We start from the raw sequence: 23,133 nt of genomic DNA, 5'->3' as shown, positions 1-23,133 counted from the left end.
GGTTGGGGGCCACCCTGGGCACTCCTTGGGCAGCAAGAGCTCTCTGTTCTGCCGCCTTTTTCCTGGGTGGAATCTTCATCCATGTGGAATTTTGTGGAGTCGGATGGCCAATTCCAGCTTTGGGGGACCCTGAAAAGCATTGGGGGGACGAAGACACGGCTCGGAGTGACCCTGGAAAGCCCCGGATCAGCAGCGAGGTCCCTTCCCCCCAGAGCCTGGGGGGGACACCTGGAGTGGAGTTTTTGGTGTCGTGTGGTCAGTGGGGCACAGGTGGGTGGAGGGGCTGAGGGTCTTTTCTTCCTTAAAGAAGAACCCTGACCCAGTCTTGTCCCTGTGCATGCCAGTCCTTCCCCCGTTCCCCTCCCCGTGCCTCCCACATGCCCTCAGTCCCATCCCATTCCCTCCCCAGGGAGAGACCCACTGCAACCCAGTGCCCCCAGTCCCTCCCCCGTCCCATCCCAGGCCTTCCCCAGTGCCCCCAGTGCCTCCCAAGTGCCCTCAATCCCATCCCAGTCCCTTTCCAGGGAGAGACCCACTGCAACCCAGTGCTTCCAGTCCTATCCCAGGCCTTCCCCAGTGCCCCCAGTCCCATCCCAGTCCCTCCCCCGTGCCCTCAATCCCATCCCAGTCCCTCCCCCATGCCCCCAGTCCTTCCCAAGTGCCCTCAATCCCATCCCAGTCCCTCCCCAGTGCCCTCAATCCCATCCCAGTCCCTCCCCCATGCCCCCAGTCCTTCCCAAGTGCCCTCAATCCCATCCCAGTCCCTCCCCAGTGCCCTCAATCCCATCCCAGTCTCATCCCCTGTGCTCCCATTAAAAATAAAAGCAAAAGGAATTCAAAAAACACCTCCCTGTCCCCTCCCAGTGTCCCTCCCAGTACCCCCAGTCCCCTCCCAGTTCCCATACTGGTCACAGTGGAGTCGGTTCCGTTGCTGATTTGACCCTTTATTGACAAGTGGACAATGGGGTCAAAGGTCACTTGTGGTGGTGAGGGGGGGGTCTCAGGGAGTTCCCAGTGATAACTGGGGAGGGGGGGGTCTCAGGGGGCACTGGGGGGTCTCAGGGGGTTCCAGAGCACGGGGGGGGGAGTGTTTCAGGGGCATCCCAGGGCTCATTGGAGGGGTCACAGGGGGTCCCAGGGGGCACTGGGGGCACACGGGGGGGAGGTCTCAGGAGGGTCCCAGGGGTCTCGGGGGGTCCCCCTTGGGAGGGATCTCTGAGGGAGGGTATCGGAGGGTCCCAGGGGTCTCAGGGGGTCCCCCCTGGGAGGGATCTCTGAGGGAGGGTATCGGAGGGTCCCCCCTGGGAGGGATCTCTGAGGGAGGGTATCGGAGGGTCCCAGGGGTCTCGGGGGGTCCCCCCTGGGAGGGATCGCTGAGGGAGGGTATCGGAGGGTCCCAGGGGTCTCGGGGGGTCCCCCCTGGGAGGGATCTCTGAGGGAGGGTATCGGAGGGTCCCAGGGGTCTCGGGGGGTCCCCCCTGGGAGGGATCGCTGAGGGAGGGTATCGGAGGCTCCTGGGAAGGTCTCAAACAGGAACGGGGGAGGGAAGGGGGTCTCGGGGGATATTTGGGGTCCTTCAGGGGTGGGGGGGGGTCGGGGGGAGGGCGGCCCCTGCCCCGGTGCTGCCCCTGCTGAGGGTCCGGGCCCGGCCCCGCTCGGCCCCGCCCTCCCCGCCCGGGGCGCAGCAGGAGCCGGTCCTGGAGCGGGACAGGCGGGTCATGGTCGAGGCCGCCACTGGGGGAGGGGCAGCGTCAGGACACGCCCCTCCCGTCCCCAAAAACCCCCCACACCCACCCCTTTCCCCTAAGCCACACCCTGTTCCCATAAACCACGCCCCCTTTCAACTATGCCCTGTTGCCCTTAAACCACACCCACTCCACTTCAACCACGCCCCACTTTAAACCACGCCCCCTTTCCCTTAAACCCTAACCCACTGCCCTTAAACCACGCCCCTTAAACCACGCCCCACTCAGGCCATGCTTCCGAAGCCCCTAAGCCACGCCCCCTCTGGCGCCCCCCCCTGCACCATATTAATGAGCATACTGTGCATATTAATGAGCCTATTGTGCATATCAGTGAGCGTACAGTGCATATTAATGAGACTGTTGCCACCCATCCAAGAGCCCCTCGTGCATATTAATGACCCCAGCACAGATCAATGACCCTGGCACATATTAATGAGCCGTTCATGCGTATTAACGAGTCCCTCGTGCACATTAACGAGCCCCTCATGCATATTCAGGACTCACTGTAGCCCATCCCCTGCAGGAAGTACTTGAAGGCCTCGGTGAGACGCCCCGGCTGGGGGGGGGAGGGGTCAGCCCGTGACCCCCCTCAGTGGGGGGGGAGGGGGTCATGACCCACCCCTCCCCCACCCCCTGGGTGACCTTTGACCCCTCTCACCTGTGAGATTTGGGGCTGCCCCCCGCCGTCGGCCATCTGCAACACAGGGGGGGGGTCAGGGGGGGTGGGGGGGGTCATGGGGATGTCCCCCAGGAGCGGGGGGTGTGGGGGTCAAAGGTCACCTTCAGGAAGGAGGTCTGGGTGGGGTCCAGCTTGGCGTTGCACTCCACCTTTGGGGGGATGGGGGGGTGTCATGGGGGTCACGTGACCTCACTCCAGGGGTAACATGACCCCACCCCCCCACTCACCACAGCGTCCTCGTGGGGGGAGTTGTCACCGACCACGAGCAGGACAGGGCAGCTGGGGGCAGAGGTCATGGGGTCAGAGGGGGTCGTCCCAGGGCGAGCTGGGGTCATGGGGTGGTCCCAGGGGTCGGGGTCAAGGGGTCACTCACCGCAGGCTCCCGGCCCCGCTGCGCTCCAGCCCGAGGTCCCCGCGGCTGAAAGGGGGGGAGGGGCTTGTTTGATCCCGCCCACCTTGGCCGTGCCCCCAGGCCACACCCCCCTTTAGGCTCCACCCCACCAAAGTAACCCTCCCTTTGCCTCGGACTCCGCCCTTTTGTGGCCACGCCCTCCAGCCACACCCAGCTGTAGCCACGCCCACCCGGCCACACCCTCTCAGGCCCCGCCCCCCACCTGGCGAACATGGACCAGAGCAGGGCCGGGTTCGGCGTCTTCCCCAAACGCTCCCGGAGCCGCCGGACGTGGGGGGGGGCGGCTGACAGCTCGTCCTGTGGGGAGAGACCCCCACCCCCATCGGGGCTGACCCCTCACCTCTGACCCCCCCGGGTCACCTCTGACCCCCCCCGGGAGACAGAGAGACCCCCACCCCCATCGGGGCTGACCTCTCACCTCTGACCCCCCCGGGTCACCTCTGACTCCCCCGGGAGACAGAGAGACCCCCATCCCCATCGGGGCTGACCCCTCACCTCTGACCCCCCCCAGATCTCTGACTCCCTCCTCCCTCCCCTCTCCCAGACCACCCAAGACCCTCCGGGACCCCCCCGGGACCCCCCAATTCCCCTTCAGGCCCCCCCTCAAACCCCGGAGTGACCCCTGGGACCCTCATAACTGGCCCCCCCAGACCCTCCCGGACCGCCCAGGCCGCCCAAGCCCCCCCGACCTCCCCAGACGCCCCCAGACCCCCCCAAGCCTCCCCCCCCCAGCCCCCCCAGCCCCCACCTGGGTGAAAAGGTGACTCAGGATCAGTTCGGTCGTCGACGTCGTCAGCCCCGAGAGCTGCGGGGAGGGGGGGGAAGCAACGCTGTGGGACCCCCAGAGGCCCCCCTGAGGGATCCATAGGGACCCCCCCAGAGCCCCCCCAGCCCACCTTGCTGGCGGCCCAGTCCATCCAGCCCTTGGCGCGGGCGTCGATGTTCACCAGCACCAGCCCCTCCACGGCCTCGGGGCGCAGCAGCTTTTGGGGGGGTCACGGGGTGGGGAGGGAGTCACCCGGGTCCCCGGGGCCCTCCAACCCCTCCCAGACCCCTCCAGGAACCCCCAACCCCTCCCGGACCCTCCCAGGAACCCCCAACCCCTCCTGGACCCTCCCAGGGACCCCCAACCCCTCCCGGACCCCTCCAGGAACCCCCAACCCTTCCTGGACCCTCCCAGGGACCCCCAACCCCTCCTGGACCCTCCCAAGGACTTCCAACCCCTTCTGGACCTTCCCAAGGACCCCCAACCCCTTCTGGACCCCCCCAGAAACCCCCAACCCCTCCCGGACCCCCCCAGAAACCCCCAACCCCTCCCGGACCCCTCCAGTACCCCCCAGCCCTTCCTGGACCCCCCCTCGGGAACCCCCAACTCCTTCAATGCCCCCCAGGGACCCCCAACCCCTCCCAGACCTTCCCAGGAACCCTCCATCCCTCCCAGACCACCCCACTGCCCCCCAAACCCCTCCAGGGACCCCCAACACCTCCCGGACCATCCCAGTGACCCCCAACCCCTTTGGACCCCCCCAGTGACCCTCCCAGTGACCCCCAACCCTCCCCAGACCCTGCCTGGGACCCCCAACCCCTTTGGATCCCCCAAGTGACCCCCAACCCCCCCCAGCCCCCCAGTCCCCCCCAGACTCACCCCAAACTTGGCCAGCACGAAGGCTCCGGCCCCCACCCCCACCCCGACGATGCTTTTGATGCTGGGGGGATATGGGAGAGGTCAGAGGTCATGGGGGGTGGGGCCAGCCCCTCCCCCACCCCCCAGAGCCCTCCCAAGCCCCCCCAGACTCACCCCAGGGCCTGCAGGACCCCCGGGAGCATCTCGGCCAACTGCTCCAGGGAGGGGTACTGGTACCTGGGGGGGCAAACTGGGGTCAAACTGGGGTCAAAGTGGGGGTCAAGGGAGTGCCAAGGTGGAGGGGTCCAGGAGAGGTCGGGAGGGGTCAAAGGGGGGGTCAAGAGGTCATGGGGGGGTCAAAGGTCTCAACCAGGGACCAAGAAGGGGGGGGAGGGCGGGTCAGTGGGTGTGTGTGTGGGGGGGGGGGGTTGGTGGGCGTGGCCATGGGAGTTAACCCGGTGGGCAGGGCGGGGAGGTGGGTGGGGGGTGGGCGTGGCCATGGGCGTTACCCAGGTGGGTAGGGTGGGGCTGTGGGGGGTGGGCGTGGCCATGGGCGTTACCCAGGTGGGTAGGGCGAGGCTGAGGGGGGTGGGCGGGGCAGTGGGTGTTACCCAGGTGGGTAGGGCGGTGCCCCCTCCTCCATGCCGGGGGGGTCGATGTGCACGAGGTGGAAGCTCCGGGCGATCTCGGCCATCTCCTCGTGCTCGAACAGGGGGGCAAAACACGTCTCGTCTGGGGGGGGAGGGGCTGGGTGAGGGGGGGGGGTCACCTCAGGGTGGGGGAGGGGCGGGAGGGTCCCTCCCTCCCCCCAGCGATGCTGTTTTTCGGGGAGGGGAGGGGAGACTCACGGGTGTGCCCCACGTCCGGGAAGGTGAGCAGGGCGGGGCGCCCGGGCCGGGGGGACCCCGAGATCCAGGCGTGGACCCCCCCGAACGGCGTCTCCAAAAACTGGGGGGGGGACCCGCCCCGGGGGGGGGTCAGGGGCGGCCACGCCCCCCAGGACCCGCCGGCAGGGCCGAAAATTGGGGTTCTGAGCCCCAAAATCGGCCGCAGAGGGGCACGGAAACGGCCCCGGAGCGCCTGTGCCGCTCCCAGAACGGGCCCTTTTCACCCCACAACTCCCCCAAAACACCCATTTGACTCCAAAACCAGGCTCTTTTCACCCCGAAATGGGTTCCTTTTACCCTGAAACTCCCCCAAAACACCTGCTTAACTCCAAAAACAGGTCCTTTTCACCCTGAAACTCCCCCAAAACACTCCTCTGACTCCAAAAATTGGCTCTTTTCACCCCAAAACGGGCTCCTTTCACCCCAAACCTCCCCGTTTTCACTCTCAAAATATCATTTCACTCCCCAAATGGGTTCTATTCACCCCCAAAATCGGTGGCCCATGTGGGGAGCCACGCAGGGCCCCGTGTTTTCCACCTCGAATCCCCATGGCATCCGCCCCATTACCCAAATTTGTTCCCCCCCCCCCCCTGAAACCCCCAGTGTCTTTCTCCCCCCAAAAGCCCTGGGGTGGCTCCCACAAAGGCCTCAATGGGTCCCCCCATACCCAATCCCTCCCTGCCCCCCCAAATTCCCTCCTTTTCCCCCCAAATTTCCCTTTTTTCCCTCCAAATCCCCCCCTTTTCCCCAAAAATTCCCCATTTCCCCCCCTTTTTACCCCAAATTCCCTTTCCCCCGCCCCAGGCCCCGCCCCCACCTTCACGGTTTCCCCCAAACCCGCCCCTTTCCCCCCCAAAAATGCCCCCAACCCGCCCCTCCCCCCTTTCCTCACCCCCCTTCCCCCCGACTCCCAAACTCCCTTTTTTTTGCCCCAAAACGCGCCGGGAGGAGGGGGGTGGGGGGAGGGGCGGGGTGGGGGAGGGGCGGCGCTGGGTGTGTCCGCCCCTCCCCCCCCCCAATCTCACCTTGACCTCCGGCGGTGGGGGAGGGGCGGCCTCCTGCGGCTCCATGACCCTGACTTGGATTTGGGGGAGGGGAGGGGGGGTCAAAGGTCACGACCCCTCACCCCCCCCCCCCAACCCCCCCCCCCCCCCCCGGGGGAGACCCCGGGGTCGGTTAGGGAAACGGCCCCTCCCCACCCCTTTCGCCCCTCCCCCACCCCCAGCCCCGGCCCCTCCCCCCGGCCACACCCCGTTCCCACGGCGGGGGGAGGGGCGGGCGTGGCTAAAAATACCCACCCCCCCACCCCGCCCCTCCCCCCACCCCCGCCCCCCGCCCCTCCCCCACCCCGGCGACGCCGCTCGGGGGTTTTAACGAACTTTAATCAACTTTAATTAACTTTGCTCCACTTTTAATTAACTTCAATCAACTTTAATTAAGGCTCCGGAACGACCCGACGCGGCCCCACCCCTGCCCCTCCCCCCCCCCCGCCCCCGTTAATTAAATAATTAATTAAAGCCCCAGGGGAGGGGGGAGGGGCTGATTCGGAATGTAAATGAGCTGGAATGATTAATTAGGAGCGCTGATTGGGCTGAAAAAATTAATTAACGAATCAAGTGGTTAATGAGGCTCAAATAATTAGCAGCATTAATCAGCACTGAATAGTTAATTAGGCTCAAATAATTAATTAATTATCGATTCCTGGGGCTAATTAAGCTTCAATAATCAGTGAGATTGATCAGCCTTGAGTAATTAAACAGGGGGCCCCTTAACCTTTGCTAATTAATCTTTGCAGGTGTAATTGGCCTCAGTTAATTAATCAACGCCCTGAATAAATTAAGCAGTGCAGGTAATTAAGCCAAATAATTAACTGGAGGAGCTCATCAACCTGGAACAATTAATGAATAATTAATCAGCCCAGAACCATTAGTCATTAAAGCCTTGGATCTTCAATAATCGGGGCTAATTAGCCCAGAATAATTAATTGAGGGCTCATTCAGCCTTGCAGAAATAATTAATGTGGCGCATTTGCCTCGAATAATTAATCAAAGCAATCGATTAAGCTCAAATAATACATTAATGGCACTAATTAGCCTCAAATAATACATTAATGGGATTAATTAATCTTGAATAATACATTAACTGGGCTAATTAATCTGGAATCATCAATAACAATTAACCTGGAGCGAATTATTGGGGTGGGCTAATTAACCTCAAATAATCAAGCAGTTGGGCCAATTAGCCCTGACCAATCAATCCACGGGGCGATCAACCCCGAATAATTAACCCACGAGACTAATTAACCCAAGGAGATTAGTTAGCCCGGGATAATTAACAGAGTGGGGCTAATTAGCCCCGAATAATTAAGAGATGAGGGCGAATTAGCCCAGGAGGGGGGAGGTCACTGGCCCCTTGTCCTGAGAGTTTGTGGCTCGTTAACGGGGGGTAATTAATGCCCTGGAGGGGGGGAGGGGGGAAGGATTGACACAGGAAGAACACGGGAATGACACAGGATTTACACGGGATAAACTCGGGCTGGACTACACGGGATTGACATGGGATTTACACGGGATTGACATGGGACTTACATGGGATTGACATGGGATTTACATGGGATTGACATGGGACTTACATGGGATTGACATGGGATTTACATGGGATTGACATGGGATTTACACGGGATTGACATGGGATTTACACGGGATAAACTCGGGCTGGACTACATGGGATTGACATGGGATTTACACGGGATTGACATGGGATTCACACGGGATTGACATGGGACTTACACAGGATTGACATGGCACTTACATGGGATTGACACGGGATTCCCGTGGGATTAAGGCACCATTGGCAGGGAACACGGGGAGAGGGCCGACACGGGAATGACACGAGACAGACACGGGATTGTCACGGGATTTAAAAGGGATTAAGGCAGAACCAGCAGCGAATCCAGGGAGGGGTGACACGGGAACGACACGGGAATGACACGGGACTGACACGGGATAAGGCACCACCAGGATCGACACGGAACCAACACGTGATGACACGAGACCCTGACATGGGACGGACACGGGACGGACACGGGAGCAACGGGACCGGGGCTTTAAGGCCGGAATCAGCAGGAATTCAACTCGGGATGGACACGGGACCGACAAAGGATGTTTAGGGCTGGAATCAGCAGTAACAATGTGTGACTGACACGGGATGGACACGGGACGGACACGGGATGGACACGGGACGGACACGGGACCGACGAAGGATGTTTAAGGCTGGAATCAGCAGGAATTCAACATGTGACTGACACGGGATGGACACGGGATCAACAGGGGATGTTTAAGGCTGGAATCAGCAGTAACAATGTGTGACTGACATGGGACGGACACGGGACGGACACGGGATGGACACGGGACCGACGAAGGATGTTTAAGGCTGGAATCAGCAGGAATTCAACACGTGACTGACACGGGATGGACACGGGACCGACGAGGCGTGTTTAAGGCCGGAATCAGCAGTAACAGCGTGTGAGTGACACGGGACGGACACGGGATGGACACGGGATGGACATGGGATGGACATGGGATGGACACGGGATGGCCACGAGACCAATGGGGGGGTTTAAGGCTGGAATCAGCAGTAACAGCGTGTGAGTGACACGGGAGGGACACAGGACGGACACGGGATGGACATGGAATGGACACGAGACCAATGGGGGAGATTTAAGGCCGGAATCAGCAGTAACAGTGTGTGAGTGACACGGGAGGGACAGGGGACGGACACGGGATGGACACGGAATGGACACGAGACCAATGGGGGAGATTTAAGGCTGGAATCAGCAGTAACAGCGTGTGAGTGACAAGGGAGTGACATGGGACGGACACGGGATGGACACGGAATGGACACGAGACCAATGGGGGAGATTTAAGGCTGGAATCAGCAGTAACAGCGTGTGAGTGACACGGGACGGACATGGGATGGACATGGGATGGACATGGGATGGACATGGAATGGACACGAGACCAATGGGGGAGATTTAAGGCTGGAATCAGCAGTAACAGCGTGTGAGTGACACGGGACGGACACAGGATGGACACGGGATGGACATGGAATGGACACGAGACCAATGGGGGAGATTTAAGGCTGGAATCAGCAGTAACAGCGTGTGAGTGACATGGGAGGGACAGGGGACGGACCCAGGCCCCGGTGACCCCCACGCCGCCCTACGCGCGTGCCCCCTCGGCCAGGCGCGGTGCCAGGGCCAGCAGGAGCCGGCGGAGGTGCCGCGCCCCTTCCTGGGCTGCTGCCAGCACCTCCTCGTGCCCGGGGGGCGCGGCCTCGGCCGCCGGCCCCGCCCCGCCGCCGCCCTCCTCCTCCTCCTCGTCCGCGTCGCCCGGGGCCGCGTTGGTGATGAGGGACAGGCCCAGCACGCGCAGGCCGCAGTGTCGCGCCGCCGCCGCCTCCGACACCGTGCTCATCCCTGCGGAACGGGGCCAGGGTCAGCCAGGGAATGGGCGGGGTCAGCTTGGGAATGGGTGTGGTCAGTTTGGGGATGGGCGTGGTCAGCTTGGGAATGGCCAAGGTCTGCTTGGGAATGGCCAAAGTCAACTTGGGAATGGGGTGGACAACTTGGGAATGGTCCCAGGTGTGTCCCAGATGCGTCCCCCTCCTCCCCCCAGCACATCCTTGGCATGTCCAGCCCGTTTTGGGCTCGTTTTGGGCCCATTTTGGGTCGGTTCTGGCCCCCCCCCGCGACTCACCGACGGCGTCGGCGCCGAGGCGCCGCAGGAGCCGACACTCGGCCCAGGTCTCGTAGCTGGGCCCCCCCACGCCCACATAGACCCCCGGGCGGGCGTGGAGCTCGGGCGGGGCCAGGGCCAGCGCCAGGCGCCGCAGGGCGGGGTCATATCCATCCGTCATGGCCGGGAAGCGCGGCCCGAACCTGCCGGGAACAGCCCAGGAATGGGCGTGGTCAGCTTGAGAATGGGCGTGGTGAGCTTGGGAATGGGCGTGGTCAACTTGGGAATGGGGATGGACAACTTGGAAACAGCCAACATCCAGTTGGGATGGCCAGTATCAACGTGGGAATGACCAACGCCAACTTGGGAATGGCCGTGGCCAACCTGGGAATGGCCAAGGACACCTTGGGAATGGTCAAGATCACCTTGGGAATGGCCAAGATCAAATTGGGAATGGTCGACATGCAGTTGGGAATGCCAATGTCAACCTGGGGGTGGCCAAGGACACCTTGGGAATGGCCAGTGTCCATTTGGGGGTGGCCAAGGTCACCCTGGGAAGGAGCCATGGCCCCTCCCGCCCCGCCGGCCCCGCCCACCTCTCGTCGTTGGGCCCCACCAAGGGGCTGCGCCCGGCCAGCCCGGGCAGGTCGATGTGGTCGCGGATGACCAGGAGGTGCCCGGGGGCCAGGCCGGGGCTCAGGGCGCCCGCGGCGTTGGTCAGCACCAGCGTGTGGACGCCCAGCAGGGCCAGGGTGCGCACCGGCATCACCACCTGGGGGCGGGGACATGCAAATGAGGGGTGTGGTTATGCAAATGAGGCACATGGTCATGCAAATGTGGCAGAGCCACGCAAATCAGGGGTGGGGCCAAGGAACGGGGGCAGAGAATGTCACCACCTATAGGGGGCGCTCAGTGTAAAAAAAGGGGCGTGGCTATGCAAATGATGGACACTGCCATGCAAATGAAGGGTGGGGCCAATAGGGATGGGGTGGGGCCAACGTGCAAAGGAGCGTCACCACCGGCAGGGGGTGCTAAGGGTGGGAGGGTGAGTTCATGCAAATGAGGGGGCGGGGCTAAGGGAATGGAGGTGTGGCTGAGGCAGGGGGCATGGCCAGAAAAGGGGGAGGAGCTTGGGGAGGGAGACGAGGGACTAAAGAGTGGGAGGAACTCTGGAGTAAAGGGGAGTGGCCTAAAGAGAGAGGGGAGGGGCTTAAGAACAGAACATAATAAATAGGCGGGGCTTGTCAAGAAAGGGGTGGGGGCTCAGGGCGGTGGTGGTGGGCGTGTCCCGGGGAAGGGGGCGTGGCCTGGGGAGGGGTGTGCCTCACCTGGGCGGGGCTGTACCCCTCGTACAGGTGGAAGCGGCCCTGCAGGACGGCGCAAGGCCCCGCCCCCAGGCGCCCGACCACCAACCGCCCGGCGTGGCCCTGCACTGGGGGGGACGGGGGGGTCACCCCTGGGCCCGAGGGACCCTCCAGTGCCCCAAGTGACCCCCACAGTGACCCCAAACCACCCCCAAAGTCACCCCGAACCGCCCCATCCACCCCCAAGTGACTCCAAACCACCCCCAAAGTCACCCCCAAAGTGTCCCCAAAACACCTCATCCACCCCCAAGTGACCCCAAACCACCCCATCCACCCCCAAGTGACCCCAAACAGCCCCATCCACCCCCAAGTGACCCCAAACCGCCCCATCCACCCCCAAGTGACCCCAAACCGCCCCATCCACCCCCAAAGTGACCCCAAACCACCCCATCCACCCCCAAGTGACCCCAAACCGCCCCATCCACCCCCAAAGTGACCCCAAACCACCCCATCCACCCCCAAGTGACCCCAAACCACCCCATCCACCCCCAAAGTGACCCCCAAAGCGACCCCAAGTGCCCCCCAGCCCCCAAACACCCTCCCCAGCCCCACAACTGCCCCCCAGACCCCCAAATTCCCTCCCCAAATGCCCGTCAGTCCCCCAAGGACCCCTCCAATCACCCCCAAATCCCCCCCCAGCCCCCCCGTACCGGTGCTGCGCGGGAAGTGGGGGATGTCGGCGTAGTCAAAGCTCTGGGGGTCCGTGAGCTCCTGGGCCAGAGCCCCCAGCCCCGACCCACAGACCAGGGCGACCCTGGGGGGCTCCTGGAGCCGGGCCCGCAGCCAGGCCGCCGCCTCTGCACAGGCCTCGTAGCTGGGGGGGCCAAAAACCGCCCCGAAATCATCCCCCAAATCACCCCAACATCAGTCCCAGAATCACCCCCAACATCATCCCCAAACCACCCCCAAAATCATCCCCAAATCATCCCAACATCACCCCCAAAACCATCCCCAAAATCGCCCCCAAATCACCCCCAAAACAACCCCACCGCCCCCCAGGGCCCCCTGGCATCACCCCAGGACCCTTTTGGTGACCCCTGATGACCCTCCAGTGACCCCCAGAAGGACCCCCCAGACCCACAAAATGACCCCCAGTGACCCCCCAGCGACTCCAGCCCCCCCAGCGGGCCCCAGCCCCCCTAAACCGACCCCAATTACCCCCCAGGCCCCACATGTCCCCCCACCCCCCGACCTTGACCCTCGCCCAGGAGCCGCTCCAGGCCCGGGCCCGGGGCCAGACGGACTTTGGGACTCGGGGCCGACCCTCCCCCGCCCCAAAAACACCCCCCGGACCCTCCCGAAACCTCCCAACGTCCCCCCGAGCCCCCTCCCCCAAAACGCCCCCTCACAACCTGTCGTTGTTCCCCCCCATCCCCTGGGGTCTGGGCGGGGGGGGGATTAGAACATAAGCCACGCCCCCCGCACTCATTGGCGGCCAGAGGGATGCGAGGCCCCACTAAAACGCCACATTCACCCCCCGAACCTGCACATTTGGCTCCTCAAACCCCCCATTAACGCCCCCCCGGGACCCCCGTACCTCCCCTCCATCGAGCAGTGAATGCGCCACCGCCCCCCCCGCCCGCCGATTATATACCCGTGACGTCACCGCGCGCGGACGCGCCCCCTTGCGCCGCCAACGGTCGGCCAATCAGCGGCCCCTGTCCCCGCAGCGTCACCATGGAAACCGCCGCGGGCGAGGCTCGGAGGGATGGGGATTGAGTGGCGGGAGCAGTGACCAACCAGAGCGGAAGGAGGACGGGTGCGCCGGCCAATCGGAGCGCGGATGGAGGTGAGGGCGGGATGAACGCGGAAAGAGGGGGTGTTTGGGAGAAATCACGTGACAGCCCACGGGCAAATGGGAGCGGGAGGAGGAACCCGGAAGAGGGGCAGGGGGTGTGCGGGCAGTTGCCTGGTAACGCTAAAGAAGGGCGTCACGTGAGGCCCGCGGGGCCAATGGGAGGACGTGAAGGAACCCGGAAAGCGATGCGGGGAGTTGCCTGGCAACGGCCAGGGCCAACACGTGAGGAGCTCGGGGCCAATGGGAGCGCGCGAAGGCGGAACCCGGAAAGGCTAGTGCGGGGCGTTGCCTGGCAACGCAGAAAGGGACGTCACGTGACTCCGCGAGGGAGCCAATAGGAGACGGGAAGGGGCGGTGCCCGCGGTCACGCTGGCGGGGCGGGCCAATCGCCGGCGAGGCGGGGGGCGCGGCCTCGGCGCTGTCATGGCGGACGGGGAGCGGTCGCCGCTGCTGCCGCCCGAGGCGGGGCCGGGCCCGGGCGGGGCCGCCGCCGGTGAGGTTCGGGGAAGGGGTGGGGTGGGGGGTGGGGGTGTGGTCGTTGTGGGGGGGCGCGGCTGAGCGACCCATCCCCTTCTTTCCCCCCTCTCCTTCCAGGTGCTGGCGGGGAGGCCCCGCCCCCGTACTCGCCGCTGGGCAGCCCCGAGGAGGGGGCGGCTCCGGGGGCCGGGGGGGCAGCGGGAGGGGCCGGCGGGGCGGGTCCGCCCGCCGTCACGTGCCGGGTGTGCCAGCGGCCCATCAGCGTCGAGGGCAAAACGCACCAGCACGTGGTGAAGTGCGGGGGGTGCGGGGAGGCCACGGTGAGGGAGCGGGGCCTGGAGGGGGCGGGCGGGGTCGGAAGGGGGGCGTGGTCAGAGCGGGAGGGAAGGGGAGGGGCCAAAGTGGCGGGAAGAGGGTGTGGTTGGGTGTGGGAGGGACTTCGAGGGGCGGGGCCTAAAGGGGGCAGTAAATGGGGTTGTGGGGGCGGGGCTTGAAGGGCGAGAGAACAAAGGGGGTGGGACCACCAGGGTCTAAAAGGGTGTGGCCTTAAGGGGGTGGGACAAAGGGGGTCTAGAGGGGCGGGGCCTAAAGGGGCGGGGCCTAGGGGGGGTGGCTCAATGGCTGGTCTGGTGGGGTGGGGTTTTGGAGGGGGCGGGACTTGGGTGCGATGGGTGTGGCCTAAGGGGACGGGGCTTACAATGGAACCTTCTCTCTGGGAATGGGTGGGGCTAAAGTGGGCTGGAGCTAAGGGGCGGGGCTAAAATGGGTGGTGGGGTTTTAGGGGGCAGGGCCCTGCCCTGAGGCCACGCCCCCTCCCAAAATTTCGCGCCCACCCCCCTCAGCCAATCCGCACGGCCCCCGGCGGGAAGAAATACGTGCGGTGCCCCTGCAACTGCCTGTTGGTGTGCAGGGCCTCGGCCCAGCGCATCGCCTGCCCACGGCCTTACTGGTCAGACTGGGAGCACTGGGAGGGGCGTGGGAGGCACTGGGAGGGGGCACTGGGCCACACTGGGAGCACTGGGGGTCACTTTGGGGGGCCACTGGGCCATACTGGGATCATTTTGGGTGTCCCTGGGCCATACTGGGAGCACTGGGAGAGGTCACTGGGCCATACTGGGATCACTAGGAGTGGTCATACTGGGAGCACTGGGAAGGGTCACTGGGCCATACTGGGATCACTAGGAGTGGTCATTGGGCCATACTGAGAGCACTGGGAGGTGTCACCGTGCCATACTGGGAGCACTGGGCAGGGTTGCTGGGCCATACTGGGATCACTTGAAGGGGTCACTGGGCCATACTGGGAGCACTAGGAAGGGTCTCTGGGCCATACTGGGACCACTAGGAGGGGTCATTGGGCTGTACTGGGAACATTTTGAGGGTCCTTGGGCCATACCGGGAGCACTGAGAAGGGTCCCCGGGCCATACTGGGAGCACTGGGCGGGGCCATCGCTCCTCACTGGGATCACCAATCCCCTCCCAGTCTCCCCCAGTCTAACCCAGTTCCCTCTCCCCAGTAAACGCATCATCAACCTTGGCCCGGTGCACTCGGGGGCCCCCAGCCCCGACCCGCCCCCGGGGGGGGTTCGCGTGGCCTGTGCCCACTGCGGGGGGCCCTTCCTGGTGAGCCCCGATCCCCCCGGTCACACCCACTCAAACCCCGGCCACACCCGGCCACACCCCTCTAAACCCCACCTCCTCTGACCACACCCCTATAAACCCCACCCCCGATTATGCCCCTTTGAACCCCCCTAATGACCACACCCCTCTAAACCCCACCCCCTCCTGGTCACACCCCTCTAAACCCCACCCTGTCTCAACCACACCCCTCTAAGCCCCGCCCCCAATGACTGCACCCCTCCAACCCCCACCCCAATAACCACACCCATCTAAGCCCCACCCCACCCATCTAAATGTCTGACCACACCCCTCTAAGCCCCTCCCCTGCAGTCACACCCCTCTAAACCCCTCCCCTGCAGCCACACCCCTCTAAGCCCCTCCCCTGCGACCACACCCTTCTAAGCACCACCCCTCTCCACAGTGGGCGGAGCTCCCTGACCGCTCCCTGGCCCGATGCCCCCATTGCCGCAAGGTGTAAGTGACCCCACCCCTCTTGGGGGCGTGGTCTCTGTGTGACCCCGCCCCCCCTCCTGTTGTGGGCAAGCCCCCCCCGGGGACATGACCACGCCCCCTTTGTTGGACGCAGGTCTGCGATTGGGCGGCGGTTCCCACGGCGACGCTGCCTGTGCTGCCTCCTGGGGGCGCTGCTGATGGGCGGGGCCGCCGCGGGGCTCGCGGTGAGGGGCGGGGCCTAAAGGGGAGGGGCCTGGGGGGCGTGTGGTCTGAAGGGGAGGGGATGGGAGAGGGCGTGGCCTAAAGGGAGGGGTCCAATGGTGCCTCTGGCGCTGGGCGTGGTGGGCAGGGTTTAGGCCGGGTTTAACTGGGATTTTGGTCGGGTTTAACTGGGATTTAGCTCGGGTTTAACTGGGACTTAGGCCGGGTTTAACTGGGATTTAGGCCGGGTTTTGTTGCCATCAGGCCGGTACGTGGTGGCTCTGGCGTCGGGCGCGGTGGGTCCCGGCGGCCTGGGCGGCGCTGGGGGCGGGGGCGGGGGCGTGTCTGCTCCGCGCGGCCTATTGGGGCTGCGTGAGGGTCAGCCAGCCCCTCCCCCCTCGCGCCTGACCACGCCCGCCCCACCCGCGGACACGCCCACCGGGGGAGGCCACGCCCCCAACGCACGCCTCGGACGCGCCTGGAGCTGGTGGGACACGCCCACTTTTTGTCGGACACGCCCCCCCTTTGGGGACACGCCCACCCCGACACCTGGGGCAGGTGACCCTTCTTTGGCCCTGCCCCCTTTCAACCTTCCCAAAATTGTGCCACGCCCCCTTGTTTCCCCCAGCATGGCCCCTCCCTGCATGCCCAAAGCCACGCCCCCTTGTACATAAGCCCCACCCCTCCCCACGCCCCCCTGTATATTATTATTATTATTATTTAATTAACAGCCCCATTAATTAACCTCCCCTGGGGGGGGGCGGGGCCTCACGTGTAAATAAACCCGATATCGCTGGATTTGCCCCCAAAATTGAGCTTTATTAAAATATATCGGGGCAGGGGAGGGGTCTGTGGGGTGGGGGAGGGGCCTGCGGGATGGGGGAGGGGCCTGAGGGGGGGGATTTGGCCCCAGTTTGGGGCCGTTTTGGGGCAAATCGGAGGCTAAAGGAGCCGGTGACGTCATCAAAGCCCAACTCTGGGTGGCTCCAGGCTGAGATTGGGCAGATTTGGGGCCACTGGGGGGAACTGAAGGCCAATTTGGGCTGATTTTGGGCTGCTTTGAGCCGATTTGGGCCATTTCATGCAGATTTTGGCCCGTTTTGAGCACGTTTTCCAGGCTGTTTTAAGCCAGTTTTTACGCCATTCTGAGGGGATTTGGGGCCCTTTGGAGCCAATCTGATTTAAACCAATTTGGGACTGTTTAACCAAATTTGGGGCCTTTTAAGCCAATTTGATGCCATTTGGATGCAATTTGGGCCCATTTTGAGCCAATCTGGTGCCATTTAAGCCAATTTGGGGCCATTTTGAATCAATTTAGGGCTGTTTGGAGCCAATTTGGTGCAGTTCAAGCCAATCTGGTGCCATTTGGAGCCAATCTGGTGCCATTTAAGCCACTTTCTGGCCGTTTGGAGCCGATCCGGTGCCGTCTAAGCCGCCTTTCTCCCCCTTGGAGCCCACCCTGCCCCACTCCCAGCCCACCCCCGGCACCGGCCCTACATGGCCAGGTAGGTGGTGATGGGGCAGTGGTCACTCCCGGGCACGGCCCTACATGGCCAGGTAGGCAGTGATGGGGCAGTGGTCACTCCCTACATGGCCAGGTAGGCGGTGATGGGGCAGTGGTCACTCCCTACATGGCCAGGTAGGCGGTGATGGGGCAGTGGTCACTCCCTACATGGCCAGGTAGGCGGTGATGGGGCAGTGGTCACTCCCGGGCACGGCCCTACCCTACATGGCCACGGCCCTACATGGCCATGTAGGCGGTGATGGGGCAGTGGTCACTCCCGGGCACGGCCCTACATGGCCAGGTAGGCGGTGATGGGGCAGTGGTCACTCCCGGGCACGGCGCTGCGGATCTTGCTGTCGCACAGGGCGTCGTCCGCCAGGCGCCGGGACAGCACGAAGTAGTCGAGGCGCCAGCCCACGTTGCGGGCGCGGGCGCCGCCCAGGTAGGTCCAGAAGGTGTAGGCGCCGCGCGCCTCGGGGTACAGGCGGCGGAAGGAGTCGACGAAGCCGGCGCCCAGCAGGCGCGAGAAGCCCTCGCGCTCCTGCGGCGTGAAGCCGGCGCTGGCGCGGTTGGAGCCGGGGTGGCACAGGTCGATCTCCTGGTGCGCCACGTTGAGGTCCCCGCAGAGCAGGACGGGTTTCTGGGCGTCCAGGCCCCGCAGGAACTCCAGGAAGGCCGAGTCCCAGCGCAGCCGCGGCTCCAGGCGCACCAGGCCCCGCCCCGCGTTGGGCACGTAGGCGCTGACCACGAAGAGAGACGGGAACTCGGCCGTGATCACCCGGCCCTCCGAGTCGTGCTCGGGGGCTCCTGGGGGGTAACACGGGGGTTAGGGGGGGCTGGGGGGTACTGGGATAGACTGGGAGGGACTGGGAGGGGATTGGGAACTGATCACCCGGCCCTCTGAGTCGTGCTCGGGGGCTCCTGGGGGGTAACACGGGGGTTAGGGGGGCTGGGGGCACTGGGGGGGGATTGGGACAGACTGGGAGGGACTGGGGCAGAGTGGGAGGGACTGGGAGGGGATTGGGAACTGATCACCCGGCCCTCCGAGTCGTGCTCGGGGGCTCCTGGGGGGGGTAAAACGGGGGTTAGGGGGGGCTGGGGGGGACTGGGATAGACTGGGAGGGACTGGGAGAGACTGGGGCAGAGTGGGAGGGACTGGGACAGACTGGGAGGGGATTTATCCACATTTTGGGTCAGTTTATCCCCGTTTTGGAGCAGTTTATCCCCATTTTTGGATACCTGGTGTTATTTTAGCACATATTGGGGTTATTCTGGGGCCTCACCTATGCCATAGGTGACCTTGAGGGGCGCAGTTCTTGGCCAGCCACCCACCCCGCTGGAACCCAAGGGGGTAGGTGGGGCCTTCATCTCGCCCATTTCCAGAATATTTTCATTCAAGGGTAGTTTCAGGGGTATTATTTATTTAATATTGGGGTCGCACCGATCATAGGTGACCGTGAAGGGGCTCAGTCTTGGCCAGCAGCCCCACCCCGCTGTATCCCGGTTTCCCCTCGGCGCTGGCCCAGAACTGGTGGGGCAGCCCCGGCAGCCCCCGGACCTCGGGGGGCACGGAGGGACCCGCACATTTCGTCTCCTGCAGGCACAGAACGTCCGGGGCCTCCTCCTGCACCCACTGCGGGGGGAGAGACCCTGGGGTGAGGGTGGAGACCCCAAAACACGGGGCCAGGACCCCAAAACACGGGGCCAGGACCCCAAAAAATGGGTCCAGGATCCCGAAAAACGGGTCTGGGACCCCCCCCATAGACCCACAGGTGACTCCCCAGACACCTTCCAGTCCCTCCCCGTCTCCCCCCAGTCCCACCCAGTCCCTCCCCTCTCAGGCCCACCCTATGCCTTCCCAAGCCCCTCCCAGTCCATCCCAGTGCCCTCAGTCCCACCTGGACCTCCTCTTCTTCACCCCCCCCTCCCTCCCAGTGCCCCCCAGTGCCCCCAGTCCCACCTGGGCGCCCCCTTTCTTGACCCCTCAGTCCCTCCCAGTCCCTCCCAGTGCCCCCAGTCCCACCTGGGTCCCCCTTTCTTGACCCCCCAGTCCCTCCCAGTGCCCCCAGTCCCACCTGGGCCCCCCCTTTCTTGACCCAGGCTCTCAGCCCGTCGACGTTCCACGAGGTCACCTTGAGGGTCCAGCGCCGCCCCCCGGGGGTCTCCTCCCGGAGCGGGGGGTCCTCGTACTGGGGGGCGGGGGAGGCCTTGGGCACCTTGGGGGGCACTGGGGGGGAACGGGGGGGTCAGTGGGGGCACTGGGACAGGCTGGGCGGCTCCTGCGGGGTTGTGTTGGGTTGTACTGGGTTATAGTGGGTTGTACTGGGTTATATTGGGTTGTACTGGGTTATAGTGGGTTGTGTTGGGTTGTGCTGGGTTGTACTGGGTTGTACTGGGTTATAGTGGGTTGTACTGGGTTATATTGGGTTGTACTGGGTTATATCTGGTTATACTGAGACATACTGAGTTATATGGGGTTATACTGGGACATATTGGGTTATACTGCATTGCACTGGGTTATACTGGGCCATACTGGGTTGTACTGGGTTGCACTGGATTATACCGGGTTATAGGGGGTTATACTGGGCCATACTGCGTTGTACTGCGTTGCACTGGGTTATACTGGGCCATACTGGGTTATAGGGGGTTATACTGGTTTATACTGGTCCGTGCTGGTCACTCACCCCCCTCTCCGTCCTTCGCCGCCTCCTCCTTTTTCCCGCGCTTCGGCATCACCGAGACCACGCCCCTTTCCGGCTTAGGCCGCGCCCCCTGCGCCAGAGAGCCAATCACAGCGCGCACAGGGCCTCAGGCCCGCCCCCCCGCCGCCCCCAGCAACCAATCAGCGCCCGCCGCCGACACGTGGGCCCGAACCGGAGCCAATCAGGGCCCGAGGGGGCCCGAACCGGAGCCAATCAGCGGCCGCGAGGCCCGAACCGGGGCCAATCAGCGCCCGCCGCTCTCCCGGTTAAACCCGCCCGCCCAACCCACGCCGCCTGTCAATCAACCCCCTCCCTCAGCCAATCAGCGCCCGCCGTACCTCATTTCCCCCCCCCTTACCGTTCAACCAATCAGCGCCCGCCGCTCTCCCGGTTAGTCCCGCCTCCCGCTCTCGCAACAAATCAGCGCCCGCCGTACCTCAGCGCCCCCCCCTCCTCTCCTCTCAGCCAATCGGCGGCCGCCGCGAGCGGCGCGAGCGCTTCCCGCGCGCGGGAACTACTCAATGGAACCGGTGGGCAGCGCGTGGGGAGGGGGCGTGGCCGGAAGCGGAAACGGGGCGGTGTCACGTGACACGAGGAGGGAGGCGGAGCCGCCGTGAGGGGAGGGCGGAAGTGGCGTCACGGCGCGGGAGCGCGGAGCGGTGGGAAGAAGACCCGGGAGCTCCGCGACGTCATTTTCTTTTTCCCGGGGGCCGTGTGACGTCATGCCGACCGTGCTGGGCCTGGAGGGCTCCGCCAACAAGGTGGGCGCGGGGGTCGTGCGGGACGGCGCCGTCCTCAGCAACCGCCGCGCCACCTACGTCACCCCGCCGGGACACGGTGACGTCACGATCCCCTTCAAAACCCCCCCCTTGCGTGACGCGAGCGGGACCCCCCCGTGTGACGTCACGTTGTGCCCCCCTGTCCCCCCCCTCAGGGTTCGCCCCCGGGCCCACCGGGCGGCACCACCGCGAGCGGCTCCTCGGCCTGGTCGGGGCCGCGCTCCGGGACGCGGGAGTGGGGCCGGCCGAGCTCGACGGGGTGGCCTTCACCAAAGGTGGGTGAGAGGGACCCAAAACACCCCTAAAACACCCCAAAACCAACCCTGAAAACACCCCCGGGGAGATGGACGGGTGGCCTTCACCAAAGGTGGGTGAGAGGGACCCAAAAACCCCTAAAACACCCCAAAACCAGCCCCGGGAGAGGGACGGGGTGGCCTTCACTAAAGGTGGGTGAGAGGGACCCAAAAACCCCCCTAAAACACCCCAAAAACAGCCCCGGGAGAGGGACGGGGTGGCCTTCACCAAGGGTGGGTGAGAGGGACCCAAAACACCCCTAAAACACCCCAAAACCAGCCCTGAAAACACCCCCGGGGAGATGGACGGGGTGGCCTTCACTAAAGGTGGGTGAGAGGGACCCAAAACACCCCTAAAACACCCCAAAACCAACCCAGAAACACCCCCTGGCCGTGGTGACCACGGTAGCCCACACGCTGGCCCAGCTGTGGCTGGGTGGTGGTTGGGGGGGTCCCAGGGGTGTCTGGGGGGTTCCCATGGATCATTTTGGGGTCAGTTATTGTGGTTTTGGTGTCACTGACCCCGTTTTTGGGGTCACTGACCCCGTTTTCGGGCAGGCCCGGGCATGGGTGCCCCGCTGGCCGTGGTGGCCACGGTGGCCCGCACGCTGGCCCAGCTGTGGGCGCTGCCCCTGCTCGCCGTCAACCACTGCGTGGGGCACATCGAGATGGGGCGGCTGCTCGGGGCCGCCCCCGACCCCGCCGTGCTCTACGTCAGCGGGGGCAACACACAGGTGGGGGCTCGGGGGGGTGTGGGGGGGTTTGGGGTTATCCCGGGCGGTTTTGGGGTGATATCGGGTGACACTGGGGGATATCGGGGTGATATCAGGTGATTTTGGGGTCGTTTTGGGGTGATTCCAGGTGACATCAGGTGACACCGGGGGATATCAGGTTGCCACCAGGTGGTTTTGGGGTGATTTGGGGTGATATCAGGATGATCCCAGGTGGTTTTGGGGTGATTTTCAGTGATATTGGGTGATATCAGATGATATGAGATTGATATCAATTGATTGGGGGCAATTAATGAGATTTTTGGGTAATTAGTGAGGTTTTGGGGGCAATTAGTGAGGTTTTGGGGGCAATTAGTGAGGTTTTGGGAGGTAATCAATGAGGTTTTTGGGGCAATAAATGAGTTTTGGGGGTAATGAATGAGATTTGGGTGTAATGAATGAGACTTTGGGGGTAACTAAGGAGGGTTTGGGGTCACTAACGAGGATTTTGGGTAATTAATTGCCCCCAGGTGATCTCGTACTCGCGGCGCCGGTACCGGATCCTGGGGGAGACCCTGGACGTGGCCGTGGGGAACTGCATCGACCGCCTGGCCCGGCTGCTGCAGGTCACTAATTAGCGCTAATTAGCGCTGATTAGGGGTTGGGGGCTGACAGGGGGGTTTTGGGGTGATTAACGGGGGTCAGTTGGGGCCTGGGGGGTTCATTGGGGGTAGTTAAGGGGGGTTAATTGGGGTTTGGGGGTTAATTTGGGTCTGGGGGTTAATTGGGGGTAATTAACAGGTGTTAATTGAGATTTGGGGGGTCTCTCTGCAGATCCCCAACGACCCCAGCCCCGGGTACAACGTGGAGCAGTTGGCCAAGAGGTGACCCCGAAACTGCCCAGATCGGCCCCAAAACCCACTGTGGGACCCCCTAAACCCGTCTGGGACCCCCCAACCCCCTCTGGGATCCCCCCAAACCCCCTCAGAGACCCCCCAAATCCCTCTGAGACCCCCCCCAACCCCTCTGGGACCCCTCAAACCCCCTCAGAGACCCCCCAACCCCCTCTGGGACCCCCCAACCCCCTCTGGGACCCCCCCAAACCTCCTCAGAGACCCCCCAAACCCCCTCAGAGACCCCCCAAACCCCTCT

The 23,133-nt window shown here is 63.9% G+C and overlaps 5 protein-coding genes across 6 annotated transcripts; 2 read left to right on the top strand and 3 right to left on the bottom strand.

The window, feature by feature from the left end:
* Nucleotides 1–1,430: 1,430 nt before the first annotated feature.
* LOC113987849 (protein NDRG2-like) lies at nucleotides 1,431–6,391 on the bottom strand. Its single transcript, XM_039386013.1, has 14 exons — nucleotides 6,373–6,391; nucleotides 5,309–5,408; nucleotides 5,072–5,192; nucleotides 4,635–4,697; nucleotides 4,482–4,542; nucleotides 3,733–3,819; nucleotides 3,585–3,641; nucleotides 3,039–3,133; nucleotides 2,798–2,842; nucleotides 2,652–2,703; nucleotides 2,526–2,573; nucleotides 2,404–2,439; nucleotides 2,250–2,301; nucleotides 1,431–1,734 (listed from the first exon to the last, which is right to left on the bottom strand). The coding sequence occupies exons 3-14, from the start codon at nucleotides 5,152–5,154 to the stop codon at nucleotides 1,577–1,579; spliced, it is 837 nt and encodes a 278-aa protein (XP_039241947.1). The 5' UTR covers nucleotides 5,155–5,192; nucleotides 5,309–5,408; nucleotides 6,373–6,391; the 3' UTR covers nucleotides 1,431–1,576.
* A 350-nt stretch (nucleotides 6,392–6,741) lies between these two features.
* LOC113987844 (purine nucleoside phosphorylase-like) lies at nucleotides 6,742–13,008 on the bottom strand. 2 transcript variants are annotated; one of them, XM_027720976.2, is made up of 6 exons: nucleotides 12,985–13,008; nucleotides 12,098–12,261; nucleotides 11,412–11,515; nucleotides 10,680–10,855; nucleotides 10,105–10,286; nucleotides 6,742–9,824 (listed from the first exon to the last, which is right to left on the bottom strand). In XM_027720976.2, exons 1-6 carry the CDS (start codon nucleotides 12,993–12,995, stop codon nucleotides 9,568–9,570), a joined length of 894 nt encoding a protein of 297 aa, XP_027576777.2. In that variant the 5' UTR covers nucleotides 12,996–13,008; the 3' UTR covers nucleotides 6,742–9,567. The 2 variants fall into 2 exon arrangements, with proteins under 2 accessions (XP_027576777.2, XP_039241916.1); XM_039385982.1 differs by lacking the exon at nucleotides 12,985–13,008 and having other exon boundaries at nucleotides 11,412–11,510; nucleotides 12,098–12,330.
* Nucleotides 13,009–13,653: 645 nt separating this feature from the next.
* Nucleotides 13,654–16,804, top strand: LOC113987848 (type 1 phosphatidylinositol 4,5-bisphosphate 4-phosphatase). The gene is made up of 7 exons (XM_027720979.2): nucleotides 13,654–13,738; nucleotides 13,840–14,042; nucleotides 14,565–14,671; nucleotides 15,237–15,342; nucleotides 15,761–15,813; nucleotides 15,926–16,016; nucleotides 16,258–16,804. The coding sequence occupies exons 1-7, from the start codon at nucleotides 13,669–13,671 to the stop codon at nucleotides 16,399–16,401; spliced, it is 774 nt and encodes a 257-aa protein (XP_027576780.2). The 5' UTR covers nucleotides 13,654–13,668; the 3' UTR covers nucleotides 16,402–16,804.
* A 931-nt stretch (nucleotides 16,805–17,735) lies between these two features.
* Nucleotides 17,736–20,755, bottom strand: LOC113987846 (DNA-(apurinic or apyrimidinic site) endonuclease). The gene is given in 6 exon segments (XM_039385975.1): nucleotides 17,736–18,304; nucleotides 18,781–18,796; nucleotides 18,939–19,130; nucleotides 19,573–19,724; nucleotides 20,182–20,269; nucleotides 20,558–20,755. Coding segments are annotated over 5 exon segments (927 nt in total). The 5' UTR covers nucleotides 20,231–20,269; nucleotides 20,558–20,755; the 3' UTR covers nucleotides 17,736–17,786.
* A 139-nt stretch (nucleotides 20,756–20,894) lies between these two features.
* On the top strand, nucleotides 20,895–22,899 carry LOC120322453 (probable tRNA N6-adenosine threonylcarbamoyltransferase). The gene is made up of 5 exons (XM_039386007.1): nucleotides 20,895–21,036; nucleotides 21,134–21,253; nucleotides 21,830–22,005; nucleotides 22,512–22,607; nucleotides 22,816–22,899. Exons 1-5 carry the CDS (start codon nucleotides 20,922–20,924, stop codon nucleotides 22,867–22,869), a joined length of 561 nt encoding a protein of 186 aa, XP_039241941.1. The 5' UTR covers nucleotides 20,895–20,921; the 3' UTR covers nucleotides 22,870–22,899.
* Nucleotides 22,900–23,133: the final 234 nt, after the last annotated feature.

Source organism: Pipra filicauda, unplaced genomic scaffold (assembly GCF_003945595.2).
Source record: "Pipra filicauda isolate LSUMZ 115617 unplaced genomic scaffold, ASM394559v2 scaffold1193_size31041_pilon, whole genome shotgun sequence".
NCBI classification, from domain to species: Eukaryota; Metazoa; Chordata; class Aves; order Passeriformes; family Pipridae; genus Pipra; species Pipra filicauda.
Note: the sequence above shows the minus strand (reverse complement) of the source record. Positions and strands in the feature narration are given on the sequence as shown.

Coding starts and splice junctions, on each gene's coding strand:
- LOC120322453 (XM_039386007.1), top strand. CDS start 20,922: ATGCCGACCGTGCTGGGCCTGGAGGGCTCCGCCAACAAGGTGGGCGCG. Junction 21,037..21,133: donor CGTCACCCCGCCGGGACACG/GTGACGTCACGA, acceptor CCCCCCCCTCAG/GGTTCGCCCCCGGGCCCACC. Junction 21,254..21,829: donor CGGGGTGGCCTTCACCAAAG/GTGGGTGAGAGG, acceptor GTTTTCGGGCAG/GCCCGGGCATGGGTGCCCCG.
- LOC113987848 (XM_027720979.2), top strand. CDS start 13,669: ATGGCGGACGGGGAGCGGTCGCCGCTGCTGCCGCCCGAGGCGGGGCCG. Junction 15,343..15,760: donor ACTGCGGGGGGCCCTTCCTG/GTGAGCCCCGAT, acceptor CCCTCTCCACAG/TGGGCGGAGCTCCCTGACCG. Junction 15,814..15,925: donor TGCCCCCATTGCCGCAAGGT/GTAAGTGACCCC, acceptor TGTTGGACGCAG/GTCTGCGATTGGGCGGCGGT.
- LOC113987844 (XM_039385982.1), bottom strand. CDS start 12,292: ATGATTTCGGGGCGGTTTTTGGCCCCCCCAGCTACGAGGCCTGTGCAG. Junction 10,856..11,411: donor AGGGGTACAGCCCCGCCCAG/GTGAGGCACACC, acceptor CCCCGCCCCCAG/GTGGTGATGCCGGTGCGCAC. Junction 10,287..10,679: donor GTGGGGCCCAACGACGAGAG/GTGGGCGGGGCC, acceptor TGTTCCCGGCAG/GTTCGGGCCGCGCTTCCCGG.
- LOC113987849 (XM_039386013.1), bottom strand. CDS start 5,154: ATGGCCGAGATCGCCCGGAGCTTCCACCTCGTGCACATCGACCCCCCC. Junction 2,440..2,525: donor CCCAGACCTCCTTCCTGAAG/GTGACCTTTGAC, acceptor CCTGTGTTGCAG/ATGGCCGACGGCGGGGGGCA. Junction 2,302..2,403: donor GGCAGCCCCAAATCTCACAG/GTGAGAGGGGTC, acceptor TCCCCCCCCCAG/CCGGGGCGTCTCACCGAGGC.